The following is a 24051-nucleotide window of genomic DNA, read 5'->3' as shown; positions in this document are numbered from 1 at the left end:
TGTCGTATTTATCAGACATGTTTGTGCTCTTATGAATTTTAATGGTTTATAAGAGTCTGTTTATGTTACCTTTAGCTTTAAAATGATGACAGCACACAGGTCTCTTAACCTAAGCTCTGGATTTCACAGTAATGTTTGCTCCTGCAGGGTCACCACATTGGTGCCTACTTTGCTACTTTAAAAATGTCCAGATCTGTAAGTATGAACAAAGGTATTTTTAGTCATTTTTGGTGACTAAAAACAAACAAATGCCTTATTTTTATTACATGAGTTCATGTAATAAAGGTAGGTTATTTGTTGTCATTCAGTTTAAAAACTGTTAGATGTCTAAAAGCTTTCAGTTGACACCTGAACCATTCCTACGTTCAGAGAAAGATAGTAGAAGTATAAAAGTATCGGTTGTGATGATAAATATTCAGACCTGTTAAATATGTGAATCATAAAAGAAAGTCGGACATAAACAGAAATATAAAGCAGCTCTCAGAGACGCCTGACAGCTCCTGAATGTTGAATAATTTAACATGTGGCTTCTGATAGTTTACCATTAGCCTTGCTACCAGGAGCTAACTCTGTCTCATGCTCTGTGTGTGTGTGTGTGTGTGTGTGTGTGTGTGTGTGTGTGTGTGTGTGTGTGTGTGTGTTTGCATGTATTATGGTGTAACAGGTGCATGCTGGTGTAATGTTCAGGCAGCTCAGTTTGCCAGACAGAGTTTTTACTTAATTAAAGCGACATGGATGCAACACAAACTCCAACACTTATACTCCAGCTCCACACCCCGACACAATAACACACTTATCCAGAGTCACAGCTCACATCAGAAACATCTTAATTTATCCCTTCAATCTGTTTCAGGCCGAAATCCCTCCTGTTGTTAAGAGATAAGTTACTTCCTCCAGCAGAAGACGAAGTTATACAAACATTAAATATTGGTGTTGATGTCCAGTTTTTAGAGAATTCAGCTGCAGAGTAATCAAACACCGGAGGAGGAAGTGACATCTTGTTGCCATGGGCAACAGGGGACTCGGTGTGGAGGCGAGGTCAGCAAAGAGTTGGTATGTTGAACGGGAGGAAGGATGTGAGCAGCATGACTAAACAAACTTAACTTCTAAAAACTTTTCTTACTTTAACCAGAATCTTTCTAAAAGAAACAAGAAGATCCAAAGATTTTTGTGACCTATTTACATTTTAAAACATCTACTGGAACAATTTTTAAAAATGTTTTGTTACTTAAATTGTCTTTATCGTTTTTAACGTGCGGCTTGGATCTTTTATTGCGTAAACATGTGATGATGAGCTGATGCGCCACAAATAATTTTATATTTTAGATGTTGTGAGGAAGAGTCAGAGTGAATTCAGCTTCTGTCTGGAGGAGAAGACAGTTTATTCTGGAAATTATTTTTTTTTTTTTGCACGTGAAGATGTACAAGCGTCGGGATTATGTGGAGCTTTATGAGAAGGATCAGGCAAAATGGGTGCTGCTGCGAAATGTCAACACTGTGACAAAACCCAGTACTCTGCTGCCGGTACGCTTCAAGCCTGTGTGTGTGTGTGTGTGTGTGTGTGTGTATGTGTGTGTGTGTTTAGGACATTAAGATAATTTCTCATCTTTTCAGGAATAGTACTACCTGTTTGGACCAAAGCCTGATCCTGAATAAATGTGTTAAGAAACGCCGAGTCCTTTGAGTTTAAGCTTTTGTATTTTATATGTTGAATTTGTTTCTCACAATCTGATTGTATTAATTTATTTTTCATCAAACTAGATGCTTTTGTTTTTATGTGTGTCGGGATATTTTCATGTGTAAACATGAGGTCAAAAAAGACGCTGATCTCGTGTTGCACAGCTGCTTGATTAAAATACTTACATCTGGTTTTCTTTCCCTTAACCATAATTATATATCTGGGAACTTTGTTTTAAGTTTTCAGCATCTCCTCATCTACTGGTTCTGTTATTTATAAACCTGATCAAGTTCCTAACAGTTTGGAGTTTGAGACTCTGCTTTAGGAGGAGAAACAGGAGGAGAAACAAAGTAAAGAGTTGACTTGTTGAGCTGTGGGAATGTTGCCCTTACAGTTTGCTTTGTATTCTTCCTGCACCAAAATGCAGATTTAGGAAGTTTATTAAGAACCAGTAACACACAGCAAGTAATAAATTATTTCAGGGAATGTTTTTGGAAAAAGAAAACAGAGTTTGATTGTAGACAAGGATTGTACTGAAAACTTTTGCTCCACATCCAGAGCTCATTATACTGAATCATCAATGGGTCTTTATTTTCCTTTAATAACATGATGGGTTCCCAAAACGTCTAGCTCCTACACGGCAAAAACACAAAATCTTACCAGATATCATTGGTTTAGTTTCTAGTGCAAATATTTAAGACAAAACTAACTTGAAAGTAACTATTCAGGAAGATTTGAGATTGTTTAAAGTCAATAATTCTTTATTTATAAAAAAAATAACTTGTTCCACTGGCAGTTTTTTTCATTCATGATATTTTTTCCACGTTATAAGTTAAATAATCTGCTAGTGGTACTAATAATATATATATATTTTAATCAATGTTAATAAATTATTGATTTAAAACAAGCTCATATATTTTGCTGAATAGTTACTTAGTTTTGTCTTATTTCAAGTGTACAACGTTTTTGTACAATAAAAAGAACCAAAATTACATGGTACTTTTGTGTGTTTTTTTTAACTGGTTGTCTGCAACTTTGCAGAGCAAACAGACATTTTTACCTCCGTTCAGAGCCGCACATGTTACACGCCTTTCGAAAATAACAACATCTTTTTTTTAATGAATTTGTTGTAATTTTTAAAAAGACACCATTTTTTTTCTATTCTAAGGTTGTACAATATAATGAAAACCAACAGAAAGACGTTTGCAAAAAGAAGATGGATACATTGTCTTCCATAGATTGTTGATATTTGTGGAAAATTATGCAAAACAACAAATCCAAACCCTGCATGTTGTTGGTGTTATACCCATATTTAAAAACATCAGTTGTTCTTTTTTATGATCTAGTCAGAGTCATAAGGAGCCAGACTCCTGACCCTTCTAATGAAATTATATTTGTTTATGCTGCTAATTGGTATTAGAACGTAGTGATGAAATACTGCATACCTTTAATGAAGTAAATAATTTTTTATTTTAAGAAACTTTTAGTTGGAGTCGACATACTGACTCTGGGTAGTTTGAAATAACTTTGACATTTTGTTTTGCTCCCTGTGCAGGGCGACTATGTCTGGTTGGACCTGAAGACCGGTCGAGAGTTTGAAGTTCCCATCGGCGCCGTGGTCAAACTGTGCGACTCTGGACAAATCCAGGTGTTGGATGATGAAGGAAACGTGAGTCTGGAAACGTGTGAAACTCACTGCAGCCAGAGACGAACTTTAACGTGTTGTTCAAGTTGTTCTCATTACTTTGAGACAGAACATTTTTACTTATGCAGTCGTAGTGAAGAGAAACATCACTCTTTCAACTTTGTATTTATTTACTACGAAAAGATGAAGACAGAACTCAAATTCAAAAACATTCTTGTGTGCTTTCTCAAAATAACATTTTATCTATTTTCCACCGAAGGCCTGTTTGTTTTTCCAACATATGTTTATGGATAATTGGTATTAGTTTTAACAATACAGAAAAACATCACAACGGTACACTATTTGGTGAGGAATAAATTGTAATAATCCAAATAATTAGCCATTCACAAATGTTTAACACTAGGATGATACAGTTTCCGAGTCCTTCCCATATCGGCTCAGCAGGGCCAATAGGCCGGAGTCCACCCTGACGACTCTGATGGCTCAAATTAGCATCCCTTCTTCAATTGTAAATGTGGTCGTTGACCGTCAGGCCAGAAGGTAGGAATGTGAATAGTCCATGTTGGGGGTGGGTATCTATGATACCTGCAGGAGATCAGGTCTCCTGTAGGTAGTGCTCTTCAGTTTAGTTTTGAAGCATACATGAAGTGTTTTTGGAGAGATGTGACCTTTTGCAGCTGATCCATGATGTTGTGCTGCATTATCCAGGTCATTTTGCCAAATGTACATAGAGTTTGCAAAACATAGAATCTGTTTCAAAAAATATGCAAAGGTTTTTCTAAAAGAAATTAGTAATGTTTCTCTTTGAAATAAAGCTAAGAGGGTATAACATGACAGTTTAGAAATAAACTAACCAAATTAATTGTGTTGATCCACCTCAAAAAAATCATGCAAAAAGTGTAAGCAAAAGAAATCTGGGAGACTTTGCACATGCAAATTTGCATGCAGCCTTTTGTGCTGTGGAGGATAAATAGGTGACTGCTTCACCTATTTAGTTCACAAGAACTAATGGCATTTATTTCAGTCATAATCTTGCGGGGGGTGACCAAGGTTCCATCACTATGTGACAGCTGGTCAGCAAACCTGGCAAACATGATTGACATGGCAGCACTGAATGCACATGTGCTTTATCAGGCATGCATTGGGGTGCAGGAGAGACGGGTGGACTTCCTGGTTGAGCTTGCAAAAGAGTTCGGTAACTCTCATGTGAGTGAGAAGAAGGCACACAAGGAGAAACTGCTTCGGCAACAACCTTCCACACCCAGCTCAGGCAAAAGGGCGAAGTGTCAGGTCAACCATCGATGCAGGATGCGTGTCCTGAGGCCGAAACATCATCAGTGACCCCTCACACCCCCACCATGGACTGTTCTCCCTGCTGCCCTCTGGAAAGAGGTTCTGCAGCATCCGGTGCAGGCCCACCTGGTTCCGAAACAGCTTTTTCCTACTTGCCATCAGACTTTTATTTTACTCACAACATTGGAACTTCAAACATTATCCTGAGCCGTATGCAACGAAATTTCGTTCTTTATACACCCTGTGCATTGAAAATGACAACAAAGTCAGTCTAAGTCGAAGTCGAAGTCTAAGTCTATTGTGCAACTGTGAGATGCGTTGAGGCCATTACCAGGGTACTGATAAGGTAATGGCCCTATTTACTGAACAAAAGCACCTGCTAGATAAAATCCTTCAGGCCAGTTGGACTATCGAAGCCGATATAGGTATACGTCAAAGTGGACTAACTCTAGCCATTCTAGTGTAAAATAGTCACAAAAAATTCACAAAAAGTATTGATGTAATACCTCTTGTATTATAGCAATTCACTATTTCAAAAACCTGCAGATTTTACCTCTAGAAGTTTTTGACCTTTTTTAATTTCTTATTTTTCAGGTTTTAATAAATTTGTCTGGCTAATTTCACTCATTTTCCCAACAGATCTGTTACAAATAAATGGTCAAAAACAAATGACGTAAAACTGAGGACATTCTCTGGTTATTATATGATTGTAAATTAAGTAGTGCTGCTGTAATTTTAATAGTTTTGATTTTGAACCCAAGCATTGTGGTCTTATGAATTAGTTGTATTTGTGCTCAAATTAATTTTATGGATCTTAAACAATTCCACATTTGGTTTTATTTCTGTTTTTTAACTAAAAGTGGCTTATTTTATAAAAGTAGATTTAGTGTGTACACTTTAAAAAGATAAAACCTGATAAAAAAATACTTAATTTTCTTGACACTAAATTAAGTGAAAAATGGAAAATTTTCTAGTGTCTTTTATTTCCTTTCTAAATTTTTACGTGATCCATATTATTATCATGTTTTTTTATTTTATTTATTTTTTTTTGGACGTTTTTTTCTCAGCACAATGCCAAGCTGGAAAGACATCAGCAATGACCAGAGAAAAGGAGCTAAGAGTCCCATGCCCCAGCTTGTTAAAATTATTAGTTTTGACCTGTAACTCAAATATTCCTTCACCTTCAGGAACACTGGATCTCGCCGCAGAACGCCACCAACATCAAGCCGATGCACCCCACCTCCATCCACGGAGTGGAGGACATGATCCGGCTGGGAGACCTGAACGAGGCCGGGATTCTCCGCAACTTGCTCATCAGATACAGAGAGAAGCTCATATATGTGAGTGCCACTGAGCGGTTCCGGCCTAGGGCGCGCAAAATATTCTAAATCCAACAGGTCAGTTAGTGAGCAGAAGGATATTTGTTTATTAGGAAACAATACAGGAAGTAGTTCAAGTTTCTTTCATTTTTAGAGGAACAAACATCTTTGTTGACAACAAAAAATGAGTTTTAACAAACTCATCTTTAGTTTCTGCTGTCTGAACTGTCATGTCGTATGTTATTTAACTTTTACGGTATTAACGCGAGACATCGTCCTGTCATGATAAATTTTCCCAGAAGTTATTGCGATAAACGATAGTTTTGCTGTTTTGAGGCTATTTTAAACTCATATAATGATAATAGCATAATAATGCAAGAACACATTATATAAATACATACCAATACATTTTAATGAAAATTTAACCCTGGAACTGGAAGACATTTTAAATATCCCAAATAGATAAACAAAACATCAGGAAAACAAATAAAACAAATGATAAAAAAGTGCTAGTTAAGACCAAAACGCCAAACTGTCATCCAGTTTTTGAGAGAAAAGGGGAAAATCATAAATCTTGCGAATGGAAAAATAATACACTGTGGGAAACCCTGCATATGAACATTAACCTTCTTACCTTGTAAAAAGTGTTTGCTGCAAATCCAGGATTACACCGACAGTTATTATGATTGGCTGCCATCCATCACTGCCGCATCTTTCCTCATTAAAAGTTACACAATAAAATACGGTTGTTTTGCATCCTTCTCTGTTTGTGCAGCCAACTGTGCAGCATCCTATGACCATTTTTAAAGTGAAATCAACTAAAGAGAAGCAATGTTAAGTTACAGGCGTCTGTGTTTAGACTAGCTTTAAACTGGTTGTTTTGATGTCCATCATGGCAGAGAAGGAGAACGTTCTGGAGAATGTGACGTCACTGCAAAGGATCGAAAAGTGTCTTTTAAACAGCTAAAACCAAAATGTCAAACATTTTTCTATCTCTAAACAAGATACATTTGGGATTGTATAAATCACAGTGCTGCCTGTTTTGCAAAAAGTGTGACGTATATTTTTTGGTACCAAATTGTATAATTCACTCGCGTTTTTAATTTTGCAACTAACTCATAAAACAAACCTCATGCTTCTGTTGCTCTCTGCTCTTTTCTCACACTGATTTCTCTGTTTTACCTGATTTCTTCCTTTCTCTGAAGACAAACTGTGGTGGGAGGGTAAGTCAGGCATGGCTAACAGAAGCACATTCTGCACAAAAACTACAACAATTAATGCACCACATGCATGGCAGTAGAACAGCCACATGCAGTAAACGTGCTGTATGTAACCTGCATGTATGTTGCATGTATGTTTGTGTCTCATAAGCGTGAAAGCAGAGACGTTTTGTGCGACTTTCCTTACACGTTAATCATTGATGGTGTCGCGTTCGAGCAGGATGAGTAAAAATACTCTGCCGGGCAGACTTCGTTTTTTCAGTTAGGTCTACCAGTAACCAAGCTCAGCACGGCAACCTGGATGCTCGTTGATTTGTCTTTCAATATGGCCGCTCGTTCTCATGTGGCGAACATCGATACGCTCTCATTGTCAGCCTTCAACATCTGAGACCAGCGTGAGCTCATCTTCCTTCAGCAGCAAGGAGCAAAGGCTGCTCTGCACAACATCCACTGGATTTTATGATAAAATACTGTAATTATATGATAACATGTTCTGGATTTGTAAAGATCAAAGCAATACAATTTATTTTATTTTTACTGTTTTCCAAGGAAGCAAATTTTACAAAACGTATATTCACAATATCATCCTGTCAATTTCAATACTTAAGAAGAAATGAAAAGTAGACCTTTGCATCAACTCTGTGTAATAGGCCTATTGAAGGTAGAAAAAAAGGGATAGTAAATTTAGACCCAAAAATTCTGACCTTTTGAGATTAGCTGGGAAATTTTCTAGAAAAAACAGAGATTTCTGAGCTCCAAAAATTTTAAATTTCTGAGAAAAAAGAAAATTTTGAGATTAATATAAGAAATTCTCTGACGATTAACGTCAAACATTTGCGAGAAAAATCTCCGAAATTTTGGAGAGAAATTCTTTACAAAAAAATGTGGAAATTTCTGAGCTTTGAAAGTCAATTTTTTATTTTTTAAGTTCTGAATTTTCCAATTTTTTTCCTAGAAAATTTCTGAAAATCTCAGTTTCAGATTTTTTTCTCGCAAATTTGTGACTTTTGAACTCAGAAAATGTCTGGGGTGTTTTTCTTGAAAACTTCTGAAATTAATTTCAAAATTCCTTGGTTTTTTTTTTTTTTGTTATTGAAAGGTTATTTTTTTATATATACACCAAATGTTATTTCCATCCAGTTGGTTTGTCCTGTGATACTATTTTCTTGTAATGCTGTTTTTAATTTATATTATTAAAATGGCCTTTAGATATTTGTTTCTTTTTTAAACTTAATGATATTTATTACCAAAATACAGACGTTAGCTCTCTAAATGAAAGTTCCACTTGAGCAATACATTTTTTCTTTCTTTCTTTTTTTGTGGCATCAACGTAAATTTCTTCAGGTAATCACGATCTGTTTGCAGCCATTTTCATAAACTTCTCTCTATAAACACCTTAAATTGCCCCTAAATGCTGATGTAAATAAGTGGAGTGTTTTCTGGTACCTGTGCTCAGACGTACACCGGCTCCATCCTGGTGGCCGTCAACCCGTACCAGCTGCTGCCCATCTACACCGCTGATCAGATCCGCCTCTACACCAACAAGAAGATCGGGGAAATGCCGCCTCACATCTTTGCCATCGCCGACAATTGTTACTTCAACATGCAGAGGAACAACCGAGACCAGTGCTGCATAATCAGGTAGTGGAGTTTGGGTCAAAGGTCATATAACCGCAAAGATGAGGGAAAAAGAAGCTGATTTTCACCCCAGTTCCACCATGTTTATGTCAATTTCACTGCTTTGTTTCTTTCAACTTATTTTCTCTTTGCTAATTTAATACATTAAATGTTGCATCAGGAAGCCTCAACATTTTAAATGTTGTAATTTGAAACAAAACACAGTAGTGTAGTTTTTTGTAACTATATATATGTATTTATATTTGTTTTCAAGGAATCAGTTTCCTGTAATCTTATAAAGTGGATTTAATACACTAAATCAGATTATTACTGAAAAGTCAATTTATTTCAGAAACTTTATCACAGAGTGAAATGCATTACACAAATTAATTATACACACATGTGTAACACATTTTGTGAAAAAGGACGTTCAGTGTCTTCTTCATAAGTCTTTCTGTCATTTCCTTCAGTAATTCTTGGTGTAGCGCCCCCACAGGCGAGGAGGGGAACATATTTTTCAAAGGGTTTGGATCGTTTGACACAGTGCAGCGTGAAACTCTGAATGACTTCCTGAATGTCTTCAAAGTAAATAAAAATGTCAAGAAAACGTTTATGAATATGAGTAAGAAAATACACTTATAAGTACAAAATTCAAATAAGATCATATATAAAGTAAATTCACCAAATAAATCACCGCTGGCTACAGACAGAAGATTTATAGCTGATGTAGGAAATATGATCAAATTCACTGCATGCACTAATGTAAAGAAAAATGTTCAGAAGTTTATGTTTTATAATATAAATCCTGTTTTGAACTCTGATCACTTTACAGCGGAGAGTCTGGAGCAGGAAAAACGGAAAGCACCAAACTGATCCTGCAGTTCCTGGCGGCCATCAGCGGTCAGCACTCCTGGATAGAGCAGCAGGTCCTGGAAGCTAACCCCATACTTGAAGGCAGGTTTATAATTCACATATCTACTGCAGCGCAGGACATTGTGGGCCAATGCAGCCAAAACAAATGTCTAACTGTAGCGCTAACGGGAGAAACAGCTCGTTGTCTTTTACCAAAGACGAAAGAGAAATCTTACAACCACTAAAATCTGATGCGATTCCATTTTTGTTTACATTTTGTGAAGGACTCGTCTTCTTCAGCGGTTTTTGTGTTGTTTCCTTCAGTGGTTTTTGGTGCAGCGCCCCCATTGTCGAGGAGGGGAACAGATTTTTCAAAGGATTTGGTTTGTTTGACTCAGGGCAGTGAGAAAGAGAACCGTATCAACTGAAAATGTTCAAATGTTGCAACTTTGTTCTCAAATGTAACACTGCATCAACTGAGTTTTGGCTCCTTTTCATGTCCTTCAAAGCAGATATTAAATGCCTGCATCTCTGCGACTTTCTGTGATTTTTTTCTCTAATCCAGAGCCACATTGCATGAGGAAATAACTACTTTGATTCACACCATCTGTCATCAGCATCATTATTCTCAGCATAATGACAGCTGTAGTAGTTTATCTTTACAAACACGTACAGACAAACTAATCGAGTAATCAAGAAAGTTTGGGGCTGTAAAGTTGCCACCCTGAACTGTGATAAAGGCAAAAATAAAAGTAGAAATTGCTTAAAAGTGTGTTGGAAAAGCACAACAGTCGACTCACTGATTCCACTAACAGATATCCATGCTTCTGGGTGACTCTGCGTTTCTCCTGCTTCAGCTTTTGGCAACGCTAAAACAATCCGTAACGACAACTCGTCTCGTTTTGGGAAATACATCGACATCCACTTCAACAAGAGGGGAGCCATAGAGGGAGCCAAGATAGAGCAGTACCTGCTGGAGAAATCCAGAGTGTGTCGACAGGTAAATGACGAGTCAAACTCTCGAGCTGCATTTGTCCAGCGTCAAGCTTTGAAGAGTAAACTGACATTTAGCCTGATCTTTATTTCTGTGCTGCAGGCTTATGATGAGAGGAACTATCACATCTTCTACTGCATGCTGAAGGGAATGACTGCAGACGAGAAGAAGAAACTGGGGCTCGGCAAAGCCACCGACTACACCTACCTGACCATAGTGAGCATTTAACTCATAATTTTATTTGCTTTAATGTATAACAGGAATTTTAATCTATTCATGTTATATGTTCTTCTAACTTCTTTGTACAAGCATTTTTATTGTCCCTGGAATGAAGGTGCTATATAAATAAAGTTGCCTTGCTTCACGTTGTCAAGTTCCAGCTCCAATCTCATTTAGGATTATTAGAATTAATTGTGATGAATCAATTATTAGAATAATTGTCAACTAATTTAGTAATCAATTAATTGTTAACTGAATTATACACACTCTAAAATAGGCAATTTACTTAAAAAACAACACAGTCAGCGTGGTAACTAAGTCAAAACTGTAAAATATAAATGTACATATTTTGCATTTAAGATAAAAAACCTTCTGTGTTTGTGAACATGATTTACCCAGAACTCCTCTAGTTGTAGTTTTAGCTTCACTTTTTAAAAATTTAGTAAAAAAACAACAACAATTATTTAGTAACTTTGACTGTCCAGTTATTAATCGGTTCATTGAAAACATTGTCAACAGATCAGTCCTACAATCTATTTTGCTAGCTGCAGATTCATCCCTTGTCCCAAATTTTATGTGATGATCCTGAACAAGAAGATTTTCTTATTAGGTCAACACACCTGCTTTATGCTAATCAGTGTGTAAAGATGTTATCCAACTAAATTAACTATATGACAACTCAAGTTGCTTACGAACCAAAACTTTAAAAATAATAATCACACAGTAAGTTACATGACAAATTATGGAAGTTAAACATTTGGCTTGAACTCCTGAAGAGGCAGAAAACATTCAGTTGATTTCTTCATTGTTTTTTCTCTACTGGTTCCAAACAAAGCCAGGGAACTATCTATATCTGGTCTTTTTTCATTTCAGGAAGGATAAAAGAAAGAATTTTTGCAATGAAGACAAAATCGTACTTTACAAATTCTGTAGAGAAAACTTTGTTTTTAACTGCAGTTTTTCTCTTTTAAGTCGTTATTGTTCCTCTGCAGGGAAAGTGTACGGTTTGTGACGGCCGAGACGATTTGAAAGAATACTCCAATATTCAGTCTGCAATGAAGGTACTCCTGTAAAGACTGAATAATTTTAATTATTTTGTAAAAATGCGCTCTCACTGACTTAAATGATTATAGCAAATATTTCTGTTTTTTATCTTAGGTGTTGATGTTCACAGAAAAGGAGAACTGGGAGATTTCAAAGCTTCTAGCTGCAATATTACACATGGGAAACCTACGATATGAAGGTAAAAATGACTCTTTGCAGTACATCTTATTATATAATGATAATCATTATTGCTTTTTTTATTTAAAGGCTATTTTTACAATTATTTTCTTTTTATTTCTTTTATATTTTGCCATTTGTATGCCTTTTCATTGGCTTTTATGCCTACTTACCCTGTTAAACTCGACAGCTCGTACTTACGACAACTTGGACGCCTGCGAGGTCGTCCGCTGCCCTCACCTCACCACTGCTGCCACTCTGCTGGAGGTACAAATAAAACTGTCTCACTTTTCTAAAGTAAAACTGAATTATTGTTTGTATTTTTGTCATGATGGACAAGTTAGTCTCGTTGGAAAAATATTTAAAATCTGATATCTGATACTTTGGTGGTGTTGGACTTGTGATTAATTGTTGGTTAATGGTTCATGAGATTAAAATAAGTTTCAATTGATCGATAACATCAACTAAGACCTTCTTTTAAGTATTGTAGTTTGAGCGCCATCCAGCAGGGAGCGCTGCTGGTCATCCTTAAACAGAGCCAGTTGATACAGAAACAAAGATGGCGGAAGGATGTTAGTACAGGAAAGAGAATCGGCTTAAACAAAGTCCATTGAAGAATGCAAAATAGACTTTATGCAGTTTTTGAAATATAAACACTAGACAATCTCCTTAAGTTTCACCTTTAATAGCGCTTCATTCAGCAGAGCTACATGACGGAGCAACGTCAACTTTATCAACCAAAAATTATTGATATTCTCTGAAGGCTAGGATGTTTGTGGAGATTAAGAGTTTCACATATTTTATTATTTTCATATTTTATTTTTCTATTTGTGAAACTAGGAGGTTCCCACTTTGTTATAATTCATAAATATGTCTAAGTTTATTAATGTGAGAAAACCACAATTTTCTGTTTATTCAGTCAACATTTAAAACAGCTGACACTATATAGTAAAAAAAAATTAATTCAACATTTTGTAAAAAATGTATCCCTTTATGTTACAGGCAGACGGTCGGCTCTCTTGATACAGACAACTCAAGTTTTTAAGAAAATGGCCACTTATTAACTAATTGTTAGTCGATTGATAAGATTAACCAACTTTAAATTAACGCATTAATTAATAACTTCCATCCCTAGTTGGATATTGTATCATTTCTCAACAACACAGATTTGATTGATTTATTTTTAATTTTTTCACTATTTGTTTTGTATGTGTGTGTTTAGGTGGACTGCAAAGACCTGATGAACTGCCTGACCAGCAGGACGCTGATCACCAGGGGAGAGACGGTGTCCACCCCGCTCAGCATGGAGCAAGCGCTCGATGTCCGAGACGCTTTCGTCAAGGTAAAACACTCAGCCAACTTATAAATGACCAGGGTTTTTTATTATTTTATAAAATAAGAACTTGTATCTTACATCCTTCTGTAGCTTTTCTGTTAATTAGTTGAATGAACAGGATGAATCCATGTTTTGTGAATTACACAAGAATGGATTTTCACTCAATTTCACTCAATTTAACAAATCCAATAATAAACTTGCAAATACACTGTTTTAGAACAATTAACGCAGATCATAACTGCAAGATATAAGAAATGTTTCTAGTTATCAAAATTTCCTTATTGCATCTATGCCTAATCAATAAATCAATTAATCGCATGTTAAATTAAAAGAAGCTCAATAATTTCCACTGGCATGACTTATCGTTTTTTTCTTTCTACCAAAAACTGGATGATAAAAGTCTCCATTCTGGTGTTTTGGTTTGAAGGACAATTTTGATTACAGAGACTTCATAATTCATTTTATTTTTGTTTCTGCTGTTTAGTATATTAATTTTGAATATTTAAAATGTCTTCTAGGTCTAGTATTAAATGTTCATTAAAATTTAAAGTTTATGGGCGTGCCGTGGTGGCGGAGAGGTTAGCACGACCCACATTCAGGCAAGACGTGGCCTCGACGCGGCTGTCGTGGGTTCGACTCCCGGACCCGACGATGTTTACCGCATGTCTTCCCCCCCCCCATTCCTCCTTTCCTGTCAGCCTACTTTGAAAAAAAAGCGACACTAGAGCCCACAAAAAGACCGCTTGCAGGGCGATAAAAATTTTATTAAGTTTATTTATTTTTGAGAATGTACTTTTGCATTCTTTTGCCATTACCATTATATTAGTTGAAAATGGTTTCAAAACAACAATATTATCATTTATCACAATAATTCTGGGACAATTTATTAGTTATCGTCACAGGCCAGTTGCATTTCCAGTTAGCTTAGTGGTGCTTGTGTTTTTTGTGCTTTCAGGGCATTTATGGACGCTTGTTTGTTTGGATTGTGGAGAAGATAAATGCAGCCATTTACAAACCAACATCCTCACAGCCGAAAGCGCTCAGACGCTCAATTGGACTGCTGGATATCTTCGGCTTTGAGAACTTTACCATTAACAGGTAAAAACCCAGAGACTTTCATATAGGAAGCGCTCGGTGCAGCCCACAGGTTGTTTTATCTTTAACTTTTAAGATGGAGTGAAAATAAAAAAAATTATCCTCCCTAAAGAGTCAAAAAATTCTCTGTTTTGCTCATCATCGTCCTTCCTGCAGCTTCGAGCAGCTGTGCATCAACTTCGCCAACGAGAACCTGCAGCAGTTCTTCGTCCGTCACGTCTTCAAGCTGGAGCAGGAGGAGTACAACCTGGAAAACATCAACTGGCAGCACATCGAGTTCACCGACAACCAGGACGCTCTGGACATGATCGCCATCAAACCGATGAACATCATCTCCCTCATTGACGAGGAGAGCAAGTTTCCTAAGGCAAACAGCTCAGTTTAACGTCTCACTAGCTGCGTTCCCATCACAAATGTGGGCAAAACTTGATCAATATTCTGCTAACAGAAAAACATACTCTTGTTTTTTCTGTGTTTCCATGAAATAAGTTTGTCCATGCAGTCAAGTCATTAGAAAACACTTGCTGCGCCATCTTCATCAACCTTACTACTTCCTGTCTTCTTTGCGGTTTGTGCCATTAGCAACGGTGCGACAAAAGTGTTTCCATTGCAGTTTTGCTAAATAAATAAAAAACCACCTCTCCTCAGCACCAAAACTGTTTACTGAAAAACAAGAGTTGTTTTTGATATTGGCATTTTTTCATTAAGCAAATTTATTTTTCAAAATGTCAAATTGCGCAATCATATGGTCTATGGAAACGCAGCTGCTGATGGTGAATTAGGTTGATTTGATGAGTTCCCAGTAGCAGATCCTGTTTCAACAGGACCAAAAAAAGAGTTTATTGCATGTTACTCTAATTAACATAAACCCAGATAAGTTTTTAACATTTTGTGTTATTTTCAGCTCTGTTAATGTCACCAGTTTATAAATTATCTTTTTAATTGTCATGTTCTCTGTAGGAACAGGCAGCAGATTTTAGAGACGTGATAAAAAATTCTTCAGACTTCTCATAGATCATACAGTCAGATTATAAATCCAGCCATCAGCTCACCTTCCCTCCTGCCTCTCTGTTTGTCCCACAGGGGACAGACGCCACGATGCTGAACAAGCTCAACTTTCAGCACAAACTCAACACAAACTACATCCCACCGAAGAACAACTACGAGACTCAGTTTGGTATTCAGCACTTTGCCGGAGTGGTTTACTATGAAACAAGAGGTGAGAGTTACTTCACACTGCAGAGATGAGACACTGAACTTTTTTTTTTTTACTCTGTGTTTGGATCTCAGTTTTGTATTTTTTGATGTCTTCACCTTTCATCTTTCAGGTAATTTTACTTTCTTATCTATCACAGCTTTTTTTCTTGTCTACTTTATTCCCCCCCAACACACTTTTTGTTGCCTTTCTTCCTTTTTGGTGTCCCTATGTCTTGCATATCTGTCTCTGCTGAGTTTTTATTGCCTGTATCAAGCATTTGGCTCTGCTTCTTCTCTAATTTATTCTTGTATATGTGTTTTTTGCAATATAAAAGCAGAGAGAACTGTGTTCAAGAATGGGCTGGTAAAATAAGAATGATACGGAACAAAATTTACTGATATATTTAAAATTATGTTTTTGTTTTTAAGAGAATACAAAAGTAAAAACCTAAAATGGAAAGAAAGACCGCTCTGTATAAATGGTGGCATGTGTGACTGAAACAGTAGGAAAAAACAAACTTTAAACCTTCAGAAAGCCTTGAAAACTACAGATCAAAATCACTTGCAGGTGTTGATCTGTCTGGTAGCTTGGTAGCAAAATACTGAACAAGCAAAGACGCATGCTCAGTATAAACACAGCAAAACATGTTTAACACGTCCCCGTCGGTTCTGTCAGCTGTCTGGAATCCTGTTGGCTGAGGAACTGCAGAGCGGTTCCTAACTGCAGCGCTCATGTTGAGATCGGTCCAAGGAATCTGCGGATGTTCTCACATGTCTGAGTGTTTAAACTACATGTTTGTGTCATTCCTGCAGGTTTCCTGGAGAAAAACAGAGACACTCTGTATGGAGACATCATCCAGCTGGTTCATTCCTCCAAAAACAAGTTCATCAAGCAAATCTTCCAGGCAGATGTTGCTATGGTAACTGACACATCATTAACCTCTCTAGAAGTTATAGAAATTTATGAAATCATCCTTGGTTTTCCAAAATGTGTGTTTATTAAATAACCTCATTTGACAGAGCTAATTGTTCTCTATTGGTTAAAACCTTCAAAACTCTTCATGTAGTTAATTTATGGCAACAAAAAAACAGATAAAAGTTCATTTTCTGTTTCCATATTATTGTGGTTTCTTTCTTCTTCTGCATGCCAGAGTTTGCTCTCATGTTTCAGAATCGTGTTTCTCAGTAACTTTGCTGTTTTTTCTGTCTTTAATCTTTCTGTACGGTGGGGTCTTTGTGTGCAAACGTGCCTGTGTGCTGCTTGTTGCCAGTTTCTGTGTGGTTATCCTCCTGGTGCCACAGCGCTCACTAAGGTAACCATCTTTGAAAGGAACGCAACCAGTCACCAAACTGAAAATGTAATTTCTTTACCTCTTGACCTATCACATCTCTTCTATTTCTGTTTTATTACCTCTTATCATAATGTTCTTCCTGAATTTTTTTTTTTTACATAATTACGCTCATTCATTATTTCTTTATTTCTCCAAAGCAAAATTTGCATCTTTAAATGACTATCTATTTTTATACTAATTCTTTTTCAATATCAAACTCATAAATACAAACTAAATACATAGTTTACTGACCTCTACTGGCCACAAAAGGCAACTACAAACATTTTTATCCTTGATTATAACAGGCAGGTAACACAGGTTTTTATTTATTATTGATTATTAGCATTTACTTACAGCCAATTGTTATTTTATGACTTTATAATGGTCATAAAATATTTATGCTATAAATAAATAAAATTCAACAAACGGATATTTTTTCTACTGTTAATCTTTATTTGAAGTATTTCAATTTCCATTTTCTCAGAATAAACCCTTAGCTAAAGATGCTAAGCTAATAGTATTAAGATAATAATGTATTCCATTTGCTGTATAACACAATAAACCATTACTTCAATATATTTCCTCTCTAATTTATTATCATTGCTGTATGTAGCCGGGGCATCTTGTCCCTGAAGTATGGTGCTGTAACCAAGGTCACATGCATTTTTAATTTTTTTGCATCTAATTTTTCTACAGAAATGTTGCAGATCAACAGTGTTTTATTTTAAATCAGCATGAAGCTGCAGTATCCGCTAGCAAAATAATTATATTTAAAGACAAAAGAATTGGTTTGTGTCACAGCTCAGGAAATTTCAACTTGGCTGACCCTGACAGTTTTTCTGCTGTCCTGTGTGTGTGTGTGTGTGTGTGTGTGTGTGTGTGTGTGTGTGTGTGTGTGTGTGTGTGTGTGTGTGTGTGTGTGTGTGACACTGTGTGTTTGTTGTGTTTAGGGGGCAGAAACCAGGAAGCGCTCTCCCACCCTCAGCAGTCAGTTTAAAAGATCTCTGGAGCTGCTGATGAGGACTCTGAGCGTCTGCCAGCCTTTCTTCGTTCGCTGCATCAAACCCAATGAGTACAAGAAACCTATGGTGTGTATCTGCTCTTTTTCCGTTTATTAAGCTGCTTACGTACCATTAGCAAGAAATTAACTGTAAACGGTAAAGTCATCACTTTGCTAATATGGGGAGGTGTGTTTATATTTTAAGCGTAATCTGTAGGATGGTACGGTTTAGGTTAAGAAGGTGACCAACTTTTTTACTAATGTACATTTCAACTTCAGCATGTGTATGTTCTTTTATTGTTTTGACAATGTACTGTTAGAAAAATACTCAAATAAAAACAATTTTATCAAAATAATCAAAGATTTTAAGGTTTTCTGTGATTGTTTGTAGAGGAAAATGAGGCATAACTTTACATAAAGTTCCTGTAAATTCTATATGTTTTAATAATAGTAAAAAAAAGACAACCTTTACATTTGGGCTGCACCGATTGTAGTTTTCTTTAAACAAAATATTACTTGCGGGTACTGATTTTTGTTTTTATTTTTATTTTTTTCTGTAAAATGTTGCTATGTTGTAACAGTGGGTTATTTTTGTTAAGCATCCTTTACAGTCATCCTGTGGTGGGCAACGGTTGATTTTCTGACCCTTACGGCAGATACAATCAGTTTCACTTCTGCATCTGTCGGCTAATCGCTTTTCCCCAAAATTATAGGAATTAGAGCCGATTTCTTGGTGGACTCCTGCTTTCATAAACTTTTCACTTACAACTTACCTTTAAGACTTGCTTCGATTGATTGGACAAAATGAAAATACGATCTAGCACCTTCCTTTCTGAAAGTCGTCATTGTTGCCTGAACATGCAGCTAACGTGTTAGCGTTGGGTGTGTTTTCCAGCTGTTTGACCGGGAGCTGTGTGTGCGTCAGCTGAGGTACTCTGGTATGATGGAGACGATTCGTATTCGGCGCGCTGGATATCCCATCCGCTACACCTTTGTGGAGTTTGTAGACCGCTACCGGGTGCTGATGCCTGGAGTTAAACCAGCATATAAACAGGTAGGGCTGACATCTGTGACTGTCTGAAATAAAGCTGTACGTTTAAGCTTTTCACACACAGATTTTCTATTTGTCTTCTTCTTTCTTTAATAAATGAAGTGTGAAAATACATCTGGACAACAAATCAATAACAATATATCACAATAGACACGTGATCAATATCAAAAGACAGAGAATATTCAATATCTAACATATTCACTGAACTCTGATCCAGAATCGCACAGCATTCTGGGAGATGTAGGCAGAGAAAAGGCTTTAAGCTCTCAGCCTCTCACAGCTAACTAAGCTAGGTTGGTGGAATCAACTAACTCTCTCATTCTTTGGTTACCTGGCAACTAACTCAATCTTTGGTTACCTAGCAACAACCTGTTGAGTAACTTCCACAGCAGCAGTTTCAGGTTTCGCCTCCTAACTGCTTCACAATAAAAACCAACATTGTGGAATGAAAACTATGGATCAAACAGGAAAAGTCAGGCCACCAGTTTGGCAGTATTTCAGATATTTAAAACAAAACAAAAAAATCAATTATTATAGATATTAACTGATACGAAATGCTTATATCGTGATAATTTTTTCAGCCTTATCGTCAGGCTCCATGTGGAATCTGTATTTCTATGCACGAGGAAGAGCTCAGCGATACGGCTTAAAAATAAAATCTCCAATTTTTTAAACCAGATTAGATTGTTATTTTAACAAATTTGATTGTTACTGATGCATGTTATTTTATTTATTATTTATATTCAGTCATGTTGAATCTCTTACATCACTCTTAGGTATATATATATGTATACAGTATATATATATTTATATATAATTTTATTTTCTCCCCTCCAGGGGGTCTTTTGTGGGCTCTAGTGTCCCTTATATGACAGTAGGCTGACAGGAAAGGGGATTAGACATGTGGCAAATATCATCGGGTCCGGGAATCGAACCCGTGACGGCCGTGTCGAGGACTCTAGGCCTCCAAATGTGGGTCGCACTAACCACTACGCCCCATGTATATATATTTTATAAATTTGATCTCTTATGGTACTATTTGTATTATTAATATTTAACTGGATTAATATTTATTAGCTTGTGAACTAATAATAGATTTCCCCTCCGGATCAATAAAGTTAAGTATATTGTATTCTGTTGTATTTCCAATTCTTAATCAACTTTTTCTCTTAAATTTTTTTTAAAATGTAAGAAAATATTTTTAAAAACAAGTTTTTTCTTTCAATCTTTTCTGAGTTGACCTGAATTAAATGACAAATGAATAAACAGAAGCTGTTAAACAAGATGATAGTTCTTTGGGTTAATATCTCTGGAAACCCAAATGAATATATTTTTTCACGACGATCTCTTTCACATAAGTGTGAGAGGCTTTATTTAATTTTCCTTTGGGAATAATAAATTATTTTAAAATTTGAATTTGACTTGCCTGTTTATAGCCTCTGTTTTAGAAATAAAAGTAGTTTTTTGATAAGAGTGTAACAAACTACAGAAAAATAAACCTTTGCTTTCATGTTGCGTTAGAGACGAACTTTGTTCTCCTTGTTCTAACTGTCCTAACAGGAGACATGTTAGTGTTCTCCAGCTGCAACAGATCCACACCAGGTTTTGGAAGTTAGGCGTGGGCCATCGAGTGTTTCCTGGTGTCGGGATCCGATCCGTGTTTATCCAATGGGTTTTTCCCACAGATTCCTTTCCTGCGACTCCCTTTGTGTCCCTGTTTCTCCAAACTCCCTCTCAGGCTCTGTTTAGTCAGATGCCTCCATTTGAGCTCTGATTCTGGGATGTTTGTGTCAGTTTTGTCCTGATACCTGTGATGATTGTGATATTTTGAGTTCTGAATCAGTTTTTTTTTAAAGTGACATAATATCCTGAACAGGTTAGATCTACGGTCTATACAAAACATGTTCATTATATTTTTTGCACAAAATCATTCTTGGATAATAAGATTTTTATCTGATCAGTTCTGCCTATTTTTAGGGCATCTTGCCACTTTAAATGCAAATAAGTTTCAGACGCACAATTATACAACCATACCTCTTTGAAAAGCAGAAGTGGAGCCTCCTGCATAACCAACAAGAATGCAGCAAGTGATTTCTTGCTGCATTCTTGTCTGAAAATTTGTCTTTTGACAAGTTTGGTCATAAAACCAGCTGACCAAACTTGCTTGAGCTCATCTTGGGTTATGCTTTTGTTGAGTTCCTTCTCAGCAGAAATAGGAAGGGAGCATTTTAGAAACTAATTCCCTGTTGCTCTCCCTGGGCAGGAGGACCTGAGAGGAACCTGCCAGCGGATCGCTGAAGCCGTTCTCGGCAAAGACGACGACTGGCAGATGGGAAAAACCAAGATCTTCCTCAAGGTAACTTTCCATTAAAGGAGAAACCTGCCGCAGGATCATGTTACAGCGGTCCAATGAAATGCAGAACCATTTATGTTCGGGTTTAGGATCCTTGAAAATGCCTTATTAATGTGTGATGTTTTAGAAATTGCAAATTTTTGTGATAAACTGGAATCTTAACGTTTGATTAAAAGCCTCAATTTGGAAAATTATATGAAATCAGATATTTTCATACACCTAATAAGAAGACAAACTTCTTTCTCGCTGAATGAAGTTAAATCAAATTAAACCTTTCTTGTTTTAGGTTAGTTGGAATTACCAAAATTATTTCTGTTTCCTAAATGCCAGAAAAACTTCTGAGAACATTTTTTTAGAGATTTTGTTTCCCTTTATACATGATTCGTTTGGATTGCTTTAATATGAAGAATATTTAGTATTCCTAATGGCTCAATGGCTTATTGATCAGTGTAATTGTAACATATTTTATACATTAAAATTGGGGCTTTTTCTTGTTAATTTAATGTTTTGTTTTCAGACCAGTCAGGTGTGCAAGGTGTGTGTGAGACATTACGAAACATAAAATTTTGCTGTTTTTATTTACCTTGTCAGGATAATATCAAAGGACATTATTAACAACAATAATGAACTATATAATTGTGAATTGAAGCTGTCTTTTTTAGTTTATTTGTATTGTTTTTTTATGCTGGAAAAGTTTGAAAACTTAACTTTAAAATAATTGAAAAGTGCTTGAATTTCACTGTGCCTGTCCCAGTTCAATTCCAATTCCAGCTCTAATTATCATAATATAAATGTATAACATTAAAACAGATAATTATTGACACTAAATAAACCCTTTTTATAGTGGTTTTAATGCACCTAACTGGAAATGAACCAGTTCATCCCAGTGGTAAAGCTCTGCTGTGATTGTTTCCAGTTTCACATCCAGTGACAGGAAGAACAGCTTGTTTTGATTCCTGTTCTTTGTGTTTTTTTAATTTTCAATCAGTTTTCAAGAGGTCACTGGTGAGGCCCGTCAGTTAATAGGCTAAATGAAAATATCAGCTGGTGCTGATTCAGGCGGGAACAATAGGTTGCTCTCCTCTGTGCTCTCTGCAAAGGTTTCCACCATGTTTGTTTTCTGTTTTATTTCATGGTGAAGAAGGATTTAAATCCAGTGTATTAGATGATTCTTTCTCAAATATTTTTATTATTTTCTCTTGAGGGTATCAAACTATTGTTTTGTGCTCATGCTGCAAGTCAGTAAAACTTTATTTATGCATGTTTTGAGGCATAGAGTGTTGTCACACCTGGTAGTCCGGTAGATTCGGTTTAACTTTTAAACAACATTGCAACGTTTGTTTTCTTTCACACTGCACCGAGTCAAATGAACCAAACCTTTGAAAAACCTGTTCTCCTCTCACCTGTGGGGGCGCTGCAACAAAAGCCACCTAATAAACAAGAAAACCTCTGAAGAAGACATGAGTGAACTTCCTTCTTCAAGAAATGTAAACAAAAAAAGGATTGATGTCAGATTTTAGTGGTTGTACGATTTCTCTTGTTTCTTTAATAAAAGACCAATTTATCATGCTGGTGTTGGACTAGCGCGTTTGTTTTGATTCTATTTACCCAGAATGCCCTGCGCTGTAGTCAGGCAATCCAAGTTTGCATTTTTGGCCCATATCAGAGTTTGTTTGTGCATTCACACCTCACCAATGTATCAGATGTTTTAGGCGACCTAGAGTTCGATTAAAGAAAATATTAGATTTTTATAGATGTGTTTTATCACCTTCAGTTATGTTTTCTAAACTACTTCTTGTTTCCTTTGAAGTTTAATTTCTGTCATGGCAAAATGTGCTGCTCATTTAGTCAAAAATGAGCAGCACTAATTAAGAACATTTGCTTCAGACTTCAAATTATTTTATTTGGATAAAAGTAGTAATTTTCGCAGTAATAGTTCTGTTACTGCAGACTTAATTCATTGTTAAGCTACCAAACAATGACTTTTATGGGGAGAAAAAACAACACACTCCTTTTTGATGTGTGTGTTTTAGGTCTACATGACCCCAGTGTGCTGATAAACATGTGGAAAGTTGGGGATTTTAGTTTGAGAGTTAAATGACATACTCAAGTGTCAGACGTTGGTGTTCAGCAGGACAGGAAGTTCAACAGGAAGGAAAAAGTGCAGGGAAGTAACACCACTTCCTCCTCAGGACTGGCTCAGGTCACTGGAGGAAACAGCTTCAGTGTGTTAAACCTCTTTTGTCTGTTTAGTCAGTTAAAATCTGCAACATCAAAGCTTTGTATTAAAGATGTTTCCTGGCATTTTTATGTTGTGATGTGCTGAATTTGTGCAAACTTTGCTTTTTTTTCTGCAGCAAGTTCACACATGGTGTCAGAAGTGAGAAACAGAGGTGAAAACATTAGTTTGTATTTTTTTAATGTTGGTTTAGGATCATCATGACATGCTGCTGGAGATCGAGAGAGATAAAGCCATCACAGACAAGGTCATACTCATCCAGAAGGTGGTGCGAGGCTTTAAGGACAGGTACTCGACATCCTTTTAAACAAATTAATTAAAGATTCTGCAAATTTATCACCTGAATACCATAAATATGTATATTTGAGAAAATGTTATATTTATTGCTTGT

At 36.3% G+C, this 24051-nt stretch overlaps 1 protein-coding gene across 1 annotated transcript in view; it reads left to right on the top strand.

Annotated features, from left to right (window-relative positions):
- The window catches only part of myo7a (myosin VIIA), a 52308-nt gene that overhangs the window by 5850 nt on the left and 22407 nt on the right, over positions 1-24051 (top strand). The window contains exons 2-19 of the mRNA XM_023350718.1: positions 3234-3347; positions 5804-5956; positions 8612-8796; positions 9605-9726; positions 10482-10624; positions 10721-10834; positions 11830-11898; positions 11996-12080; positions 12249-12325; positions 13281-13400; positions 14350-14492; positions 14646-14856; positions 15573-15708; positions 16500-16606; positions 17968-18105; positions 18913-19071; positions 21332-21424; positions 23854-23948. Coding sequence (XP_023206486.1) covers positions 3234-3347; positions 5804-5956; positions 8612-8796; positions 9605-9726; positions 10482-10624; positions 10721-10834; positions 11830-11898; positions 11996-12080; positions 12249-12325; positions 13281-13400; positions 14350-14492; positions 14646-14856; positions 15573-15708; positions 16500-16606; positions 17968-18105; positions 18913-19071; positions 21332-21424; positions 23854-23948 — 2264 coding nt within the window. The remainder of the gene's footprint in view (positions 1-3233; positions 3348-5803; positions 5957-8611; positions 8797-9604; positions 9727-10481; positions 10625-10720; positions 10835-11829; positions 11899-11995; positions 12081-12248; positions 12326-13280; positions 13401-14349; positions 14493-14645; positions 14857-15572; positions 15709-16499; positions 16607-17967; positions 18106-18912; positions 19072-21331; positions 21425-23853; positions 23949-24051) is intronic.

The sequence above is a fragment of the Xiphophorus maculatus genome, chromosome 18 (assembly GCF_002775205.1).
Source record: "Xiphophorus maculatus strain JP 163 A chromosome 18, X_maculatus-5.0-male, whole genome shotgun sequence".
In the NCBI taxonomy this organism is placed as follows: Eukaryota; Metazoa; Chordata; class Actinopteri; order Cyprinodontiformes; family Poeciliidae; genus Xiphophorus; species Xiphophorus maculatus.
This window is presented reverse-complemented; position numbering and strand designations above follow the sequence as displayed.